Here is a 20834-nt window from a genome sequence, read left to right as displayed (position 1 = left end):
AAATTCAAATTTACTAAATTATTGGCCATTTTTTTTCAGCAAGGAGTTTCAAATTCTATGTGCTTTACAGTACGTACTGGGGGAGAGATGAAGGGCAGAAGGGAGTTAGACAGACGTACAGACAAAATTGTGATCGTCTCTCTCCCGGCAAGTGCTTTCTCATGTACACAGCTTTACTTGCTGCTGCTGCTGAAACCTTTTCGGTTCTGCAGTAGTCCTGTGTGCAGGATGCAGCACCACGTGCAGGATGCAGCCCTGTGTGCAGGATGCAGCTCTGTGTGCAGGATGCAGCCCTCCGTGCAGGATGCAGCAATGTGTCCAGGATGTGGCACCATGTGCAGGATGCAGCACCGTGTGCAGGATGCAACCCTGCATGCAGGATGCAGCTCTGTGTCCAGGATGCAGCACCACGTGCAGGATGCAGCACCACGTGCAGGATGCTGCGCTCAGCAGCTCTGGGCGGCTGCAGGAGGGTCCCTGCCCTGCTTGGCCTTCACTGCAGTGTAGCAGGGACGGGTATCACTCTCCTGTCCCCCAGCTCTTTAGTCCAAGCTGATCCCACCAGATAAGTTAAATTTAACAGTGGGCAAGTTAAAGCTGGTGCTTTTAGTGTCTCTCATGGTGTACAAAAATACTATTTTGATGATTTTTTCTAAACCCCCCTGAGCTACATGGAGTGTGTGGTTGTGTGTTAAGGATACAAAGCCCCAAACAATTTCATTTACTTTAGTGGGAGCTGAAAATAGTGGCTGTTAAAACACAGCCAAGAATTATTGCAAAATGAAGGCTGGGAAATTGAGTACTTAAAAACCAAGAAAATCCCAAAGCTAAGGTTTCTGCCGCGACATTCAGTTGTTTTCACTGCACATCTATAAGTTTTATTATTATTTAATCTATATCCTGTGAGGTGTGTAGGATTTGTAATGAAGCCAAACTGATATTGCTTTGGACATGTTCGTATTTTTAATTTCCTGACTCTTGAATATTTGATTTTTCATTCCCAGTAACGCACCAATGCATTTTTATATGTTTAATATATAATTGGCTTGAATTTTTTCCCTCTTTTTTAACTGTTGATACGATGATTGATTTCTGGAGGAAGAGTCAAACGGCTGACATTTCTCTTTGGCCCAGTACTTCAGAATCTATTTTATGCAGCTTTTTATTGCAATGACACTACGCTGGTGAGGGAAACTTGGTGTAGGTGGGAATTTGGCTGCTCAGTGCCTCTCAGCTGAATGAGACTTGGAAGACTGTCAAGGACGGTGTTATTTTTTCTTCCTTTCCAAGCTGCCTGGGAACACTCGAGGGTACGAAGCTCTTCACGTGTGTTTACGGGAGGACCGGAGCGTTTACTCCAGCGCCTTCCAAGCACTTTGGGAAACTGTTTGTTTAGCACCCGATGAAAAGCAAAGCTAAACAGATTACTGCAGGTTAAATTAACAGTTATGACCTTTAGTACTGAAAGCTCCACTTTCCGTCTGTCCATAAAGAAGGTGACACGCTAAGATGTGTAAGTTAACGCACTCCCTGGACTCACCCTCGCAGCCCGTTTCGAGGGGTGAAGGTGTCCCGGCGGTACAACACGGCTTCCGCACCTATGCGCTGCCTTGCCCCACCTACGAGGGGCCTCGGCCGGGCCCAGGCCGGCCCGCGGGCAGGGGCTGCAGCCGCACCGGGCCTGCCCGGGCACCTGCGGCGCAGGGCAGGGGCGCCGCTGCGGGGGGCGGCCCCGCGGCCCCAGCTCGTCCCCAGGCCCACCCCCGCCGGGCTCAGGTGACACCGGCCCCAGCGGCTCCCCGGGCCGCTGCGGAGCTTCCTGGTTCCCAGAAGGTGCCGGAGCGGCCGCAACAGGAACTGAGAGACGGGGGGAGGAGGCGGTGCTGCCGCTCCGCTGCAGTCGCGGCCCGAGCCGGGGGAGCGGAGCAGCCATGGGCCGCCGCCCGCCGCCGCCGCAGCGCTGAGCCGCCCCCGCCGCCCAAGGGAGAGGGGTCGGCGCTGCCCCCTCGCCCCTGCCGGGCGGGGCGCTTCTTCCTGGGGGGCGCTGGAGCAGCCGCCGGGGGCCCGCGATGTGACCATGGACAGCAGGTTCAAGTGAGTGCGGGGGGCGAGCGGCCGCGGCGGGGCCGGCGCGGGGCTGTCAGGCGCGGCGCGCCGAGCGGAGCTCCGCGGCGGGCAGACAGCGAGTAGGCCTCGCAGCCGCCCCGGCCTGCGGGCCCGGCAGGCAGGGAGGGCGGGAGGGAGGGGAGGAGGGGGGGAGCCCACCCGGCGGGAGGCAGCGAGGGGCCGGGCGCGCCGCGGCCGCTGAGTGACAGCGGGGCGGGCAGGAGACAGCGGGCCCGGGAGCGGGCCGTGGGGAGCGGGGCGCGCAGAGCGGCGGGGCGGCGCCCCCCGCCCCTTGGCCGCCTCCCGGGCCGCCGGCGGCCCCAGCCCCGACATCGCCCTCCCACAGCTGCGGGGGCAGCGCGCTCCCGCCTCCGCCGGGCACGCCGGGTCAGAGGCGTCGGTGTCGGGGAGCGGCGCCCGGCGGGGCGCGGGCGGAGCGGTGCCGGCTCGCTGCCCGCCCGCTGCCCGCCGTGGCCGGGGAAGGGTACGGTGCAACGGGGCTGTTCGCTCCCGAGCCACCCCGGGCCCAGCGCCCGCCTAGGCAGCCAGAGCTCCCTCAGGCCCGGGCAGCGACCCTGTCCGCAGCAGCTGCTGGTTTGTGACATTAATCTCTCTGGTAATTACAAACCTCCTCTTTGCCGTTACGTTATGGCAGGTGTAAAAGGGCTTTTTAGGTCTTTGGAAGCACTGCTCTTCAGCCTTGCCCAGCAGGAGTGGTGCCCGGTCCCGCTGACGTTGGAAACCGACAAGATGCTCGACAGGTGTTTGGGAAATTGACAAAAATCTCTATGTAAATATACGATGAAGAAGCAGGCTGCTACCGGGGAGCTGTAAAGGAAATGAGAGACAGTCTGACAATTCTCAGACTGGTTTGACACATTTTTGACACTTCTAAGCGTAGTGGGATGTGAAGAGTAAACTTAGAAGCATTTTTGTGCAAAAGCAGATTTAGGGTGGTGTAGTGAAAGATGGAAGGCAGCTTTACTTCAAAGAGCTTTCTTCATGAGGGTAATTCAGCTAGGTGTTGAGTTAGAAGTCCTCATTTGGTGTTTGTAACACTCTAACCGATTCACATTAAAAAAGCAGTGTTGCTTGGTCTGGGTGTTAGGAAGAAGTGGAAGGAGAAAGTGGCCTCTGAGAGTATATACTTGGCACCTGAGCTAGAGTAACGCCATGGGAAGATGTCACTTGTTTTAAAGACAGGATTTTTTTGTTTCACTTTTCTAGGTGGCTCAACGAAGCCGAGCCTTATCAGTTTCATTCTCAACCCGCTTGCCATCCAGAGGAACAAAGGACGGACTTTAATACCAGAGTAAATCTCCAATATCCTGGATTTAGGCTGTTGTAACTCAGAGCAGAATTTGATCTCCTACACACAGGATCAGTAGAAACAGGATTTTCCCAACTAAATGCTTTAAAATGCAATGCAAAGAAAGACTCTGATACAGGCGGGTTATGTCTCCATAACCTGAATTAGGCTATAATTGTGTATCTCAGTTGATGGTGGTGCTGAGGTCAGTGAAAGCATGTACTGAATCAATTAATTTGTGACAGCTGAAATTTCCCCCAGCTCAGTGTTTGGATTTCATTCAAATGTTTCTTTAAAGAAACAACAGTGTGTTAATTTGCTACATGCTTTATTTGAGGCATTCTAGACCTGGAACCAAGTCTTGAATTTTTTTTTATTTGCCTAACACTCCAGCTGACTTTGGTGGGAGCGTCGCTCAAGGAGGGAGTTCAAGTGTGAGCCTTTTATGTGGTTAAATGGATAATTGATATGGGTGCGGTTATACCACTTGTTTTTAATATAAATAGCAGTGTACTGGGTAGGGAAAGGGAGGTGGGTGGTAGAGTAATGGCATTTAGAACTGGTTTAATAAATATTTAGTTTGGGATCAGGTTGAGTGCTAATTGCTATTAGCATATGCAGTTCATTGTTGTCAGGTGTGTATGTCCTGGGGAGGTGGAAGAGGCACTGGCAGTTCCACAGAGCTGACCATGGGGGCTGTGGCTCGTGCGCAGGTTTGGTAGCACGTCCATCCCAAGTCATAGCATTAATGTTTTCTCACTGAATCCTGCCTGAGATTCAGCCTTGAAAGTCAATCTCTTGTGAAAGAGGAACCTAAGTGATTCTCAACATAATGGTGGTAATCATCTACATTTAAAGTGTAATGGCTAAATTTGTGGAATTAAAATGAAAGTCTAATGATGGGCTATTCCCATTAAGTAGAGATAAAATGTAGCTTTAGAAAAGGCTGCCCATGACTCCATTAATATGTTTCAGGTTGAGTGATAAGGATTTTAGTAGCATTTTTTTTTTCCAGCTCTTAGGTGTGGTATGATAGAGTGACTTAAAAGCTATTTGATGTATAATGCAGTGACAGAATCACTGGAATAAATCACATGTTTAGCTTGTTTATCTTCCTTATTCTTTTTTTAAAGCTGTACAGGGAAACATGTCTTTTTGGTTCTTCCTTAGAACTAATCTGATTTCCGATTTTATTTTAATGAATTTTAATTAATTTATTTGTTATTTATATAGAATGGAAAAGATACAACATAGTAGAAACGCTATCTGAAACATATATATGATTAACCAATTGTGTTTCCTTTCTTCTAGGGAAAATCCAGAACGTACCTTTGATTTGGTACTGAAGATAAGATGCCAAGCATCTGAAAATGAAGGTAACATACTGTGCCTATTGATTTTTAGTTAGAGAAATGAGAGATGGAAAAAAATTAGTTTGCATCCTGATCTAGTGCCATCTTATGTTTTGCATTGCTGCTGGATTTGGATTGTATTGGAAAAAAACAATGGTTATTTTGTTGCCTTTTAAAATCTACTAGTTGTTGTGGTTTTTTATTGTTATATTTTCGTTTTGGTCATTGTAAAAATATTTTTGTTCTGAGAGAAATATTTGCAAAGCTTGGACTTGGAATGTATCTTCTACAGTTCCTAAATCTTAGTGTGTTGATTTTATGTAAGATTTCATTTCAGCAGAACAGTTGACTTCTGTCCATCAGTGGAATGTTAATTTTGATCAGTGTGATAGGGAGAAAGTATGTTCTTTTCTGAACAACAGAAAGAGACTTTCTAGCTCATGTTTGGCAGCTGCATTGGTTTGATACATGGTACAAACAGCAATGAGCTCTGACTTGAGCTTGTATTAGCCGTTAGTTTCACATCTCTATAAACACGTGGTAGAAGAGCTGTAGTAGAGCCAGAGGATTTTTTCCTCCTGGGTAAAGAGAAGATGGGATTTCCACCGCTGAGATTGAAGTGACCCCTAGAAAGTCCTTTGGGGGAACTCGGTTCACGTTTTTAGCTGAGGCTGTTGGCCTTATAAGAACACAGGGAGAGAACTAATTTTGGTGGGGTTGTCTTGTAGTTGTGTTAGTCTGCAACAGCTGTGTCTTAATCACAATTGTAAAAACAATAAACTGCATCTTGAAATTGAGTATATTTCTTATCCTACTGTGCCAATGGATGCTAATTCCAGAGTTTACTGCTCTAACAAGTTAGAAGCCTGTAGAAGTTTATAGCCCCAAACTACTCCTTTTTTAATTTCAGCTGACACTTCTGTTAGTGGTATAAAGGCTATGTGCCTACTGTGTTTACCCAAACCACTTTTGTTGAAGCTATGTAATTGTAGTTCTTTAGGTCTTTTCCTGACAATCATAACAGGCTTTTCTGTACTTGTTGTATTATATATTATCAATTTCTGATATCTCAAGTTCCTCTGCTTTTTTTTTTTTTCCCCTTTCTTTTTTCTCCTCTTCATAACGTCGTTCATTTAGTCGTGGAATGACATCTTGGTCCTGGTGCAGTCCTTGGATATTGTTACTTTTTTTGTGACCAGCCAGCATCCTTTGATTTATTGCCTGCTTTTGGTTTGCTGTTGGTGCAGTCATGGTTTGGGGAATCAGCTGGGCTTTCTTAACTCTCTGGTCATTGCTGTGGTTTGTACGATGGCACATTTTGCCTTCTGTTCTCTCCCTTTTGCAGTTTTTACCTTGGTAATTTCACAGATGATGTCTGTGAATCCTGGCTAGCTACTTCTGATCTGTTCCTCATCGCACTGCGTGTTCAGTCTCTGCTTCCACCTGACAGCACTTCTTGAGGGCCCATTCACATATCTGCTTAGTCTCAGCTTCAACCTACAGATTTCACTCAACTTCCCTTCCCTCCTGAGCCCAGACTGTTGATAATCCTTTCAGGTCTTTGTCTTGAAATCTTGAAAACTATGGGCTGTTTTCTTCTGTGATCAGAACATGGATCTATATCCGTTTAATTCTTTTATCTCCTTTTTGACTTCTGATTTTTGTCACCTGCAGCTCTGTGAATGAAGGCCTGCACCTGAGTTCTGCTCATAGTCACTTCCCTGCCTCCCTCAGAGGGCGTTTTGTGCTGTTTGCCAATTGTCCCCTGTGGAGAGTGGCACCTTTCAGAAATGTCTGCATCTCCTTGACCCTGAGTTGATGTGGAGACTGATGGGTGACCGCACTGTGGGTGCACCGTCTTTTCTTTCACTTTTTGCTGTCATCCCTCCTACCCTGTGTGGGCTCAGGTGTTTGTCTGTGGGGTGGCCAAGGGCAGAGGGAAGGTGTGACACCAGTAACGTGGGGGTCTGCAGTGGGTGACTGGCAAGGGGCTCGGGGTGTTTCAGCTGCCCCGTGGGTTCTGTTGATTCTTGGATGTGTCTGCAGATCAGCACAAAAGTACAGTTCCCTTTTAAGAATCAGATTGTGCTGGCTGAATATTCTACTGTACTTGGTGAACCATCTGGGATTTAATTTATTTCACATTATTTCTAATTCAGATAACAGTCACTCCAGTGAGGGCTTGATATCATATTTACATGTGGTATTATGAGCTCAGTGATGTATCATATTAATATATCTGAATGTTAAAGTTATTTAAAGGAAATTCACAAGGGACGATAGCGTATTGTCTTCCCTGCTACTTCAGAAATGGAGCACAAGGCTTGTCATGCTAAACAGGGAGCTTTCAAGGTTGGTTTATTATAAGGCCTAACAAATTTGACAGTTACCCTGTATTGTAGGTCTTGCCTTTAAATAGATTTTCATGCTAGGATAATCTTTTGAATATATCATACTTGAAAACGTGATCCATTCACCTGTTTCTTTGCTCATGCTTCTTTCTTTCTTATGAAAGAGATTTGTGTTTAAATAGGGGCTTTTTCCCTCGCATCCCATCTGTTCCTTGCACTTGATCCTGAAGCTATGTCAGGGCTGAATTTGTGACATCACTGCCACCAGTGTTGCCGTGGAAATATCACAGCCACAAAATTATGATCTCCCTGCATGAGTGAGCAGCAGGAGAAGCTGACTTAGTAGAGAGGGAGACCTTGATGTGACCCATGGATCTTGAAGCTTTTTCTTTTCCAGCTTTGCTGTAGTGTGTGTTCTCCTGCATTTTAATTTTCCTGTGCCAGCCTGTAGCTGTTTTAACAAATAAAAATTGAGGTAGCCTTACTGCATGTGGCACTGTTAATAAGATGCTATATGCCTGCAACAGTGTGACATGATGAAAATTTTTGCTGGTAAAATTATTATGCTTTTGAAAAGTATTTTTAGATAACTTCTTAATTGTAGCATAGCTCTCAAATAATGTTAATTTTTCAGATTTGACTATGTCCAGCTATGCAGGATCTTATGCACATGAAGTGCAGCAGGGTTTATGTGTATTTTGAAATTTGTTATTAAATCATTCCACTAATTATGTCCAACACTGTTTTCTGCTCAACATAAACACCTAAGAGGTTTCATGTAGTTTACATAAATTTATCGCTTCATATGTGGTAGTAGGTCCTGAGTTGGTTACAGCGTAGTTGTGCTAGCATGTCTTTAGTTGTAATTGGATCAAAATTTTGATTTCCCATTTGATACTTGTTTTTTTGTCATTTAAGAGTAGCTTGCATACTTGACTATTTCTTAATACTGTGTTCTTGACTGAGTAGATCATCCTTTTGGGCTGCTCTTTCTCTTTGTTTTAAACTACAGGACTGCACAATAGCGTTACTAGAATGCTGATTTTCTAACTCTTTTCTCCTTTTTGGCACAGAAGAGAAAAAAGGGTACTCTTTACATAAAAATTCTTAAAATTGAATGTTCCGTTGAACTAATAGCATGAATTCTAACATTTTTTGCTGTTGCTGACAAGCTTTGTTTGTTTCTAACTTGGGTTATGTTAAAAAAAATAAATATTCTGTGTATTAGAGGGGCTTAATGTCTACTGTTAGCACAAAACAGGATCTAGTTCCCTCGACAATTTAAAATATGTTGCTTACTATATTTTCAGAGTAAACAATGCTTTTCATATTATACTACACCTAACGCTTTACCTTGGAAGTTGCATTTCAGCTATATTTAATTAGACAGTTGAGGCATATATTCCAAAGAGGGGAAAAACGGCTTTAGGACCCAGATCAGATTGTAACTCATGTCATAACTTCCAGTCCTTTGCAGCATAGTCAAGATGGTAATAATCAATTAACATGGTATGTTGAAACATAGTAACTAGTTAATGCAGCAACTTTTTGCTGGGAAAATTCATAACCCAGTTCTTGCAAAACTTTGAGATTAATTAACTTCTGTTCACCAGAGTTTGCTAAGTGACTCAGAGATGAATACCAAGCTATTCTAACAGCCCAATACTTGTATATTATGAATTTGGCTTGTAGTGTTGGTAGCAAAAGGTTTTATGTTGCCCCCCAGGCAGCTGCAGATTTTTGTAGTTCTTTCTTGTGTCACTCTTTAATAAACAAGGAAATGAAATAGCCAAAACATTTGCCCATTTTGACACAAGCAGCCAACCTTCTGTCGTAAATTTTAACTCACAGACCCAGAGGACAACTTGATAACATATTAATACGACAGAAACTGCTGTGTTATTTCAAGGATGAGCATTGCAAGTTTTTCATGCTTTGGGCTGAATCACCTTTTCTAGGTGCCAGGCTGGATGCAGTGTTACATTCATCCTGAGTGCACGGTTTGACGTGAGGCTGTTGGTTCAGGACTGTACGACAGCTGCACCTCCAGCAACGTGACTCTTGTTGTCTCTGGAAGGTGATGCCTCACCCGGTGCTGCATGGTGAGCTTGGGCCTGCAAACCGGCTCAGCAGCTTGGGGTTTGTGTCTAGCCAGCTCCTTCCATCATGACAAGTAAACTGAATTTCTGGAAGGTTGATGTTTCTGAACTCTTCCACAGGACATGTCCAAAATAATAGTGCCAGTGTAATCTTCATGAAGAGTGCACATTTATCTATCTATCTGTGCATATGCAAACATGTACAGTGTGTACGGTCTGAACTTTAGTTTTTGGTTAAGTGTGCAAAGGTGAAGTTGGTAACTTAACTCATTTTATAAGCTGCATTCCCTATATTGATTTTATGAAAACTGGGTTGCAGAGACCGGATGCAGAAGGCAGCGCAGAGGTAGCAGCAGAAAGGCAAATGTGCAACAGCTTCTCTGAACGTAAGGTCTTCAGCATTTCTGTCCACGGTTTCCCAAGAAGATGATTGAGATTGGTTTCAGTTTGTGTGGTTAAGAGTGTGCTGTCTGCTACAGCTTCATTTTCTTTGAGTATAGCACATCTGAAAAGCAATTAAAAGGCTCCATGGAGTGTGCAGGTAGATCCAGGAAATTAAACCACTGCATGTCTTGCTTGGGGTCTAGGACTGCTTTAGCCCTGACTGAAGTTGTTCAAGTTTTACTTGAAAACCTCTTCAAAGTAGCAGTTCGTAGTCAGTTCAAGGAAAGAATAGTTGTTTGAACAAGACTTGAAATTTGCTTTGTCTCTGTTTCCTCTTTAAGTGCTGGGAAGCCTTCTCTAGCTCTAGGGCTAGATATGTGATTTTCAGAGAACGTGCTTTAATAGTGTGTGTTGAATTGTGTGAACAACTCCTGTAGTTTATCTTGCTTGTGCCAGAATGATGATAAATGTTAGTGATGCATGATCTCGAAATTGTTTTTCTTTAAAGAGTCTTCTTTTCATTACATTTTCAAGGGAAAGTCATGCAAAACAGTTTAATTGTATATTGGTGGTGTTAAGAATTATTTGAATTAAGTTCAGGAATTAGGCCAAAAATGCATAATTCTTTGTATGAGGTTTGATTGTGATCTGTAAGGTACTAATAAGATATGTAGTTCCAGGAAGGTCCTGATTCTGGAAAAAAGTTTTACACAGTTGGTAATTCTGTCCATGGGTAACCTGTCTAGCTTTGCTATGATTTTGATTGTCTTCCAAAGCTGCTTTCAGGATTGTGGTTAGAGCAAGCACTATTTTTTTCTTCTTTTTTTTTTTCTTCACTGAAGAGAGCTGTTTATTCACCACAAACGCTGAGCCTGTGGGTGCAACATTCTGATCAGATCACTCTTCCTCTGCTGTACTGTTGTTTTTTTTTTTTTTTTCAGAGCGTCATTTGCACATGATTAGAAAGATAATTCTATCAGCGTAATACATGAAGAAGTTTGCATTTTTTTTTTTTTAAGCAATTAAAACTTTTGCTGTAGTCTTTATATACTATCAATCTTTTTCACTATTTTAACTGGAAGGATACTGGCCTACAGAAACTTAGGTTTCTCTAACTTTTTAAAGCATGCTGTGTTCTTCAGGTGACTATGAAGATCAACTATATATTGCTGTGTACTAGATAAGCTTTCATACAAGTCTTGTGTTTATTTGTAGATTTTTAATGTCAAATACTGTGTTACCATATTAGAATTTATTTTACACCAATACAAAGTTAAAGATGCTGTTTTGGTTTGTAGAATGCCATTTCAGAACGTGGGCTATCTGATTATAGTCTTGAATGCAGTTTTTGTATATAAAAAATACAGACTTTCTTTCCTTACTCCTCTAAAGTTTCATTGAGTTTAACACACCCCATCCCAAACTCATTAACTCATACATTGTTGTTTAGGTTAGTGTTGCTTCCCTGTGACTGTTTCTGTTTCTCCTGATGCAATTTTCAGATGATCGTACCTAAAAAGCTTGGAAGAGGACATTTAATCTAACCTTGTTTCTCTACAGGATTATCAATTGTTTAGGAGTGGAATATTTCAAAGTCCTTAATTGAAGATTATATCAATGTTTCGAGGGCAAAAGCAGGTAGTGCCGGAGGTTGTGCATCACTTTTGTCCTTTTTGATAAAGCTAAGGACCATAAGCCAGAGTTTGGCTGAAGCTCTGTCATGTGCGAGCACCAAGGATACCTGTAAATCCTTCACAAATTATAATCTACTGTGTAACTTTGAACCCTCCAGTTGTATCTAAATGAATGTTTTCATTATATTCAAATTTCATTTAATTGGAAAGCTCCTCAGGGTATGAACAATGTCTGCTGTGTGTTTGAACTGTCACTAGCAAAGAGTGGGTGTTGGAGAATTATGAACAACAAAAACAATTAAGGCAACTATGATTTTGCATCTGAGATAAAGATTGGCATTTTGATGCTTTTTACCTTTTCCATTCATTCTCCAGAGACTGAGAGATGGAGAACAGTCACTCCAGCTTTCAGCCTCTCCTCACAGATGCAAAAATGTGGAGGAAAATGTTGTTTTTTGGTGCCTCATTTCCTCCAGATTTTTTTTTTTTTTTCACCAACCTACAGAGATTCTTGGATGTATGTGTAATTTGGAGGTGGGTGCAGATATATGTGCGTAGGAGGTGAAAGGGTGAGAGCTGCTGGAGAAATAGGTCAAGGAAGCCCCTTCTTCTATCTCCCCTGCATTCTTCACCGGGGATAAGAGACCTTGCCGGGGAGGGTTGACCCTTATCCCCAGCAGCCAGAGGCTGGGCCTGGGCGGAGCGGCAGGCTCTGCTCTACTCCAGAGATACCAGCTGTAGTCATGTGGGGGCAGGCGCTGTGGTATCAGTGCTGGTACAGATGAATTATTGCCCTGCAGGCATTTGCCCGACCGTGTCATTTTTTCATGTAATGCCATATGCCGCTTTCAACAGTGTGATTTGGTTTTGGACAGTGAAATTAAAAGGGAAAAACTTGATGAGTTAACTTTTACAAATATTAACTTGTTATAAAATGAATTTTGTATAAAATTCAGTAGAAGGGACACACTAGCTTTAACATAACTAAATATAAGCTGAAAACAGCAACCCGTATCATGTAATGTCATCAGTCAGTATGAAAGTTGGTGTTGCTGTGCTTTTTTCAAATTTAATTTTAGTTTTGTTTTAGTACTTAACTCTTTGAGATGGCTGCCTGGGGGACAGTTTGTTGGCTTTAAATTGCTTGCATTCAGAAGTGTTAAGATTTCACATATTTTTCTAAGCTAATGTCAGTGTGCTGCTGCCCTCCCACACACCGAACAGTCCGTCTGCACAGGGGTTTATTGTCCTTTAAGTAGATATGCTATGCTCCTAGCTCTCTTCGTATATAGTTCAATGGCTTGTCTTTCATGTATGGAGGGTTTAAAAATCTGCTTAAAAAGCTTTGAAAACCAGTTAAATTTTCAAGGTTTAAAATGCTTTTTGCAAAGCTATGAGGCACTTCTCTCTCTAGCACAGACTTGAAGAGGCTGAAGTGTAGGGTTTCCTGTCTGGTTCACAGAAACAGTCTTTAAATTCTTTTTCCTTTGCCGCTAGTGATATTATCTGGGGATGCAGAAACATATAGATACATGTGCTCATCATGTAACTGTTGGGGTAGATACTTCTGTTTGTAAATAAAATAAAGGGAAGAGTTCTGTTAATGTTCATGAAGGGCTTAAAAACCCCTGAAGCCAAAATAAGTTTTCCCAGTGAAGTGCTGTTGTTATTCCTTAAAATAATTTTGTGTAGTAAGAACAATTTGAGCATAGCACCACTGTGCAACTAGTGTGTCAAGAATCTCTGTTTTTCTTTTGTGGTAGGCTGATGTATGGTAACTTCAAGATCCAGATAAAAGCGTGCTTAGGATGGAACATTCCATGTGACTGACAGATAAAGTACTAAAATGCTGAAAACATTATCATCTTACATTTGCCTTTGACATTTTTCTGGGTATCTTGGAACTCTAGCTCCACGTTTAGAACTGAATAATTTGGGTGGACGGAGTTCTTACATTTTGTGATTCTGGTTTAGGAGAAGAGATTAAAACTTAACACTGAATTTTATATGGAAAAGAGAAGAGAAAAAGCAGAAGTGGCGAGAGAAAAAAGGCCTGAACAAGATTTTGGGTGCGGTATCTGCACTTCCTGAGCTGGGAAAGCAGAGGCAGCAGTTTACAGTCATAACCGTCTTCCTTTGCAAAATTCTTAATCCTTGCTTGGAAGGTACTGTCCAAGTATTAAGTCCTTAATTAGAAATAAGGCTTGAACAACGCCCTTAGACGACATTTCCTAGAGTTTGAGTCTGGACCTGGTTTCTTTATGCATTTGAGTGAGTATTTGATGCAGATTAAAACCTAGCTGAAACTACAAACTTGTGTCTCAAAATAGCATATTAGTTAGGGTTTCTGTATTTACTTTAAGATATATTTTACGAACTTTCTTAGTTAATGCTAAGTTTTAATAATCGTAGGGGCATAATCGTCATAACCAAGGTATATTGCCATAGCTGGTTTACCATTGCGTTTTTCCTTAAACTCAGAATGGGAAAGAGTGACAGAAAGAATGATTAATACAACTGCTTACCTTCTAATAGAGAACAAGAAATTCCTATTTATCTGACTTCAGCTGCTGTTCACATCAAGGGTTTTACTTGTTGTACCAGTTGAACCTGTTTTAGAACACATCTAAATATTGTAAAGTTATGGTGTCATTGTGTAGACAGAGGCAAATGTTTGCTTTTCGGGGGAAGCAGGTCATTTGTTCTGCTACAGGGCAAGCTAAATGCAAAAATATGCTGTCTTTGTATTTAAATACTGGATGATAAATGTCGAATTGAACTGTGTTGCGGGAGTTGACCTGACACGGAGAAGCCATGCTAGTGATAGGTGTAAGGCACAGCATCGTTTTCCAGTTCAGGAAACCAAAAAGAATGAGGGATGCCCTTACTGGCTCCTGCTGTCTGGCTGATGGCTTTGCAGCTCCTAGGTTACTCTCTGAGTGTTGGAATTGTGTCGGGGTTATGTTAAACTCCTGTCCTTTTGAGGGAAATGGGTTCAACAATTTTGGTCGTGCCTTCTGGTTTTCTATTCACATAGTAAAACTTGGGTCCTAAGGAAAAAAACAAATACTGAAAGTTAGATCCCCATCACTCATGGTCACTTTGAAGCATTGCACATTTGAAGATAGATAACATATCCAATTTGTTAAAAAACAAAACAAAAGTCTGTCAAAAGAGCTCAGTTAGGCTAGATTGGTATCATGCAGTAATTCATAGAACTGAAAATAGTTAACAATATCGTGACACGGCATGGAAAATCCTGAAAAACTTTGTGTCCAGGAAAGACTGTTGCTGTTACTCATTCTAGGTATCTTCTCCCTGCTAAGAATATTGCCAGATAAAAAAGAACATTAGTTGCCTAGCGGCAGATGAATTGCTTCTTTAGCTGAAACTAGTGAACTTTTCCTATCATGTCACAAGTGGCTGCGATGACAGTGATTGTGTGGCAGGACCGGTAAAGCTTTCTGACACTGGAAACTGCGTTGGGTGAGGTTCTGAGCACTCAGTTGCGGTCACAGTCAGGCGTTTCTGATTGGTGCATCTGAGTAAACCCATTGTAGTTTCTGGGAATAGGCACGTCCCATGCATTTTAAGTACCTGTTTGCATTTGTTTTTACTTGGGGCCAGAGCCTTGTAGCATCCTGCAAGGTCTAGTCTAAAAATGCTTATAAAGTGTCAGCCAGGGCAAAAAAAGATCAAACTAGTACGTGTAGTTAATAAGTAAACAATTGAAAAAGAGAATATCTTTCTCAGCCTTGATAGAATATGCTGTATTTTACATATAATATTTTTAAAAGTATTCTTTTGCATTCTGGTTGTAATGTTAGAAATCAATACTGTGGAAGGGCATTACAAAAAAGAAAAAAGTGCTTGAGATAACCACCTCTAAAGTGCCTGGCTGAAAACATTTTTCACTGGCAATAAAAACCATAATAATTAAAGCTTTCCGTAAACTCTCTGGCAACTAGTGATGGTGACTGTCTTCTTTTTAAATAAACAGTCTTGTGTGACATTGCTGGACGTTAACAGATCTAGCAAAACTGCTTTGTCGTTGAGAATACTTGTCAGACCTTGTGGCCCTTGGAGGAAATTTGCATTATGTTTTCAACAGTGAACACAACAGAAATTCTTTCTGCTCCTGCTATTGGGGAAAATTATGAGGGAAAGGGTAAACCAGATAAAATAAAAATAAACTAGCAGGGCTTTCAGTGGAAGTGCAATAGGGAGAAGGTTGGGAATGGAGAGGCTGGTGAATGGCGTTGGCTGTGGACAGCAGAGCTCCTGGAGCCAGGAGATCCCTGAGAGCTTGCTCTCGTGGGGGCTGGGGAACATGAGCTTGATCTGCTTGTGTATGATCTGCTTCGGGCATTTTAAATAGGTGAGAAAGGTCTGAAACTGCAGCATGCTTTGAAGCTGTGAAAAGAGGGAAAAGTCCTTTGCTTCCAGCCCTAAATGACTTCAGTCCAATCTGTGGGATTGCATGACTCTCCTAATGTGGGACTGAAGGTGTCTCAGCTCTGAAACGCTGCTTTTCTCTGTATTTCCCAGAACACCTCTTAGTAAGGTGTTTGGTCTCACGGAACCCATCTAAGTGTCTTCTCCTACCTGGGTGTTTCGATTGGTGGTGCTTCCTATGATTGTTTCACTCTTGAAAACTGAAAAATACTCAGTGCGGTAATCTGTGAAAATGAAGGTATCTTATTATAAAGGAATATTCACTAAAAATTTTGGCTTTCTCATGAACAGTGGCTGTACTTCATACACTGTCCAAATTTTAAAATGCTCAATAGCCCTTCTAAAGGGAGGCAGGAGCATTTGGGATAAAAATCTGACTGTGTATGCAGTCACTTCAGTAAGTTGTGGCCTGGGATTGTGGAATGATCTGTGTGCTCACCAGTTACTATCGTCATTAATGACTTCAGTAAAAGAAGGTCTGAAATGAATTCAGCCTAGGAGAGTTGCAGAGGCACCACTTGTTATGGTTGTATTGTAACATGGAGTTAGTGTCAATCTTTGTAAAGTAAACCTATACTCTTAGGATAGGCAGTTCTTTGGGGTTCCTGCTGGGAACATAACTGGGCTATGTATGGAGCCAAATCAGAATTGCTCACATTGTGTTTTAGAAACATAATGGGATTTTATAAGCTGGTAAAAGTACATTGTTTGTGTTGTGTCTCATCATGTACACTCCTCATATCTTAATATAAACAGGGAAATGTGATACTGACATATGTTACTGGGGCACTTCTGCTGCTGGAGTTTTGCTCCTCTGTCTTTTAACACTAGAAATTATTCATCTAAGCATGACCAGTATGTTTTAATTGTCAGCACATCTTGAAATGTTCATTGTTCAGTGAGCAAGACAAAAGTCTTGCTAGGACAGAAAGTGTCGGAACAGCATAAACAATAGTTGCAAACAAAGTAATGTTTCAAAATGCTTTGTATGCGATGAGACTAAAGGGATTTTGGTATTTTCTTTTTCTTTTCTTCTTTTTTTTTTTTAGACCTGTATTTAGTTAATGTTGCTTTGGCTGTGTAGAAGAGTATATATTACTTAGCACAGCAGTTAGAATACTAGCTTTGTGCTTGTGGGTCAGAACACAATGCAAATCATGAAACAGATACAAATTGCCTAATCTGAGATAAATGTTGAAACAGTTAATTGTTACAGAAAGAGTGAGAAGGTGGCTTTCTATTGATTGATATTACAGAACCTCAATTTTATCTAGAGTCCTAGCAGTATATATTCAATTAATGTGTTTCATGGGAATATAAGAAGTTATGTCATATATGTAAAATAAAAAGAAATGATAGTGTGTACTGTGTGTTATCCTAAATTAATATTCCTGTGACAGAGCAATACTGATCTGTTACAATAAAATAATACATCTTAGAAACCAAAGAAACCATATTTGCAATATAAATCAGTAGTTCTCAAGTTTAATTATCCCATTATACTCATACTTTGTTCACCAGCATTTCTGGAGGATTTTGTTTAACTCTAGAGTGTAACAACTAGACACACTGGAATGATGTGGGTATTGCAAATATGCAGGGTTAGGCAGAGAGCCAGATTTTATTCTCAGCTCTTCTTTGAACACCAACAGCTGAGAGATGAACTTGAAATCAATGTCTTCAACTTCATTAGGTTTTTCTTAAGAGAATGGAAAATGGCGCTTTTTTGAGACACCCTGATTGTCTCCTTGCATCTGATATTCTCAGACATTATAATATAATTCGTAATTATCTCCAAATAAAATATAGGAACAGTGAAACAAGAATGCTCTTTCATTTATTCATTTAATTTATATTAGAAGTTATGGCATTAATAGAATGCACAGATGTGTGGATAAAATCTGTTTTATGTATGATGAGCTGCAGTTGTTCCCTGTAGAGGACTCCTGTGCCCAGAAAACTGACCACATGCACCGAAGATATTCTGGGACGAAACACGGTACCTGACAGGGTTCCAACCAAGTCTGGTTTCCAATGGTAGTGAGTCAACAAAGACAAGCATTTTATAAACAATAGGTGAAATATCTCTCTAACTTGTGGCTAGATAGCTCAGTAGTTATTAATAGGATACAAAATCTTTCATTGCTGGAATATGTTTACAGAACTAGCTCTGAATCTTTTTTTTTTTTCCTTCTCTTTTGAGTGTCCTGTTATTGTCTGTGCTTCCTCTTTTCCGTGTATGAGGTTTATGTTTTCATTTGACTTATCAGCACTAAGAGAAAACGATTAAAAAAACCCAAACTACATTGTAGGGGCCAGACATAATCCTAGATTTGTTTTGGACTTTGCCGATATTGAGTTTCAGCTAAATAGGGGAAAAAAAATGATCACACAAAGGTAGAACACATACTATACATTGGTAGGAAGTGCCAGCACCAGTCACACCTGAAGGGGAGTGAAGTGAACCAGGGTCATGTTGCTGAAAGACCAAGTGATGTGTTTCTGGGGGTCACATCACTGAGCTTTGCTGCTGATAAGCATCCATTAAGCAAGTCTGGCAAAAAGAAGCCAAGTCTTTGAATAGCAGTTTCCAGGAAACAGACACTTGAAGTTTGAAATGAATGACTAATAGCAAGCATGGTGCATTTCTTGGTAGTGGTTCTCTGGCAGCAGTGATGAGCGTCACTGTCTTCTGTTCTGCAGCTTGACTTTCCATGGGCAGCCAGGAGAAAGCACACGCTGTCCCGTTCCCTGAGGGACGGCACAGAGATTGTGCTGGTGTCACTGAAGTAATAGTGAGGGGATGAGTGTTCCTGAAACTGTCATGAAGAAAGTGCATGTATATACTGGTTCTCATTGCACCTTCTTATGATCTCCCCTTCAAGTAGAAGCCAGTGTGGGTGAAGTCTTTCATTAAGCAATGCTTTCACCTCAAATAATCTGGGTTTGCTGGGTAAGACAGTGGAGAAAATTAACTATATAACCTTTTCAACATATTTAAGCAATAGAAAACTGTTAAAAAAAAAGCCAAAAAAACTCTCGTTATACACTATTGCATGATGAAATATGAGGGAGGTATGATTGTGACCTCCTTGGAGTGCTATAATATCTGCTATCGAAAAGATTAAATGGAACTATGTGTTGTTATTACATTTGCAGCACAGCAGCACTTCAGCTGCAAATCTGTGTGATAGTTCTAACTTCCTGCTGACCTGTAACTTCAAAAAGAAAAGGGTTCTAGGCTTCATCCGAGCAGGAAAATTACCAAAAACTCATTAAAACATTGTAAACCTTGCCTGATGCAACAACACATTTACAGGATGTTGTTTCAAGGTACTAATAATCCAGGGAAATGAGTAAATTAATAGGTAAAAACTAGATGCCAGTTTACCCAGAGCTCATCAAACATCCTTAGTTGCTCCCTGCCCTGTCACTCTGCAAGGAACAGCAGACGAGGGTTGTGCTGGTGTGGAGCATCACCCTTCATGTCCTCGTTTCTAGAGGGGAGAATATTGCCGAACTCTCTCTCTTCTCAAAGAGTCCAAGGTACCACACAGATGTGGTACATCTCAGATAGATGAGTTTATTAGATTCTTTCTCTTTATTCATTAAAAACTGGGCTAATGTGCAGGGAGTAGTGAAGTAGACTGAGATCTTGTTAGTTCAGGCTGAAACTTTCGCCACATTCATAAAGTGTTTGTAGCATTTCAGAGCATCTGATATTTGCCGCTGTTAATACCAGATCAGTTTTACCTTCTGTGTAAAACACAGGATTTAAAAATAGATCCATACTTTAAATAACTATAAAAATGTTTTCTTTTTGTTACCAATCTTTCCTGTGTATTTAGCAAAGAAATAACAAACACTAAAGTGCAGGTTTTTTAAAAACTACTTTGGAGTTTAATTCTAAAAGCAAAAAAAAATAAATGACATATTCACTAACCCTTTATTAGAACCTTCTTTTTTTGGGGAAAAAAATGAACCATTTGCAGTCAAAATTTTCTTAAGTAGATTTCAAGTATTACTGGAGGATTATATTCAGTAAGCTTTTTCATTTTAAATTTAGCTGTAGGGCTTTGTGGTACTTGAAATGACTCATGCATTGTACCACGGCTTAAAAATTGTCGTTTTGTACATGTAGAACCAGAATTCCCATTTTATGAAACAGTTTCAGTAACTGACTAATTGAGATTAAAATCATTAGAACCCAAAAGGGATGGTAGATAAGCAATTATTTGGGTACTTGTCAGTGTTAAGGGGTTTAGGTGTACATTTATGTGTAGTTTACTTTCTTACACATGGTGCTTCTAGGATGTTGCATATTGCATAGTTGTTTAGATGTTAATTTGATTATACACTTGTAGATCAGGAACGAAAAACAATTTAAGTAATTTTGTCTCTTAAGTATGTGGAAGAGCAAGATGGTAAACAGTAACATATAGATGAAGAACACAAAGTAAGTCAGCCAAGTCATCTATGCAGAGCGACTCTTAAATTTGTGTTTTGTGTATTTAGTTTATAACTGCCTACAAAAGAAGTTTTTTTAGCACATCAGAAATGAGATTTCAGTAGCTTAATGAAGTGTCCCCTTATCATAGTGCAGTTGGTTCCTCGTTTTGCTGTCTTCTCATTTTTGGTTTTAATTTTGGGTGCAAGTGTGTGTGGGAGGAAGTTGTGACTGAGGCTTTTCGCTAAGGAGATGCTCTGTCATTTGAAGAACAACAGAAATATGTCCTCAAGTCAGCTTCTCATTGTTCAGACAAGTAAAGATTCTGTGGTTGTTTTTTTCATTGCAGATGATTTGTCTGTGTTGTTTAATGCATACATGGTCTCTGAAGGCACGTGTCCCCTTTCGCATAGCTGTTAGAACACTGGTTAATAAAACCAGCTGAAGTTATCCACAGCACGTGTTGCAGTTCAGTGCTTGGGTGAAACTGGCCAGCATGACCTGAACCCGGCTGAATTATCCAGAAAATTCCTTCTGAGATGTGCTAAACTCTGCTTTTCGGATCTGTCAGCTTAAAACAGGTCTGCCATTGCTGCGAGGAGCTGAGCGTGCTGTCTTTGGCAGCACGGCTGCCTGCTTGGAACAGAACACCTGCACCCCCAGTCTAAAATACGAATCCTTCCCTGCGCTGGATGCA

General features: G+C 41.4%; 1 protein-coding gene across 5 annotated transcripts in view; it reads left to right on the top strand.

Moving 5' to 3' along the window:
• The first annotated feature begins 1771 nt into the window (after positions 1-1771).
• Positions 1772-20834, top strand: part of DENND1B (DENN domain containing 1B) — a 156106-nt gene continuing 137043 nt past the window's right edge. For all 5 annotated transcript variants that reach the window (XM_082052745.1, XM_082052746.1, XM_082052743.1 and 2 more), the window contains exons 1-2: positions 1772-2094; positions 4727-4791. In XM_082052745.1, coding sequence (XP_081908871.1) covers positions 2078-2094; positions 4727-4791 — 82 coding nt within the window. In that variant the 5' untranslated portion in view covers positions 1772-2077. The remainder of the gene's footprint in view (positions 2095-4726; positions 4792-20834) is intronic.

The sequence above is a fragment of the Streptopelia decaocto genome, assembly GCF_964273445.1.
Source record: "Streptopelia decaocto genome assembly, chromosome: 5".
NCBI classification, from domain to species: Eukaryota; Metazoa; Chordata; class Aves; order Columbiformes; family Columbidae; genus Streptopelia; species Streptopelia decaocto.
The sequence above is the reverse complement of the archived record's forward strand: the minus strand, read 5'-3'. Positions and strand labels throughout refer to the sequence as shown.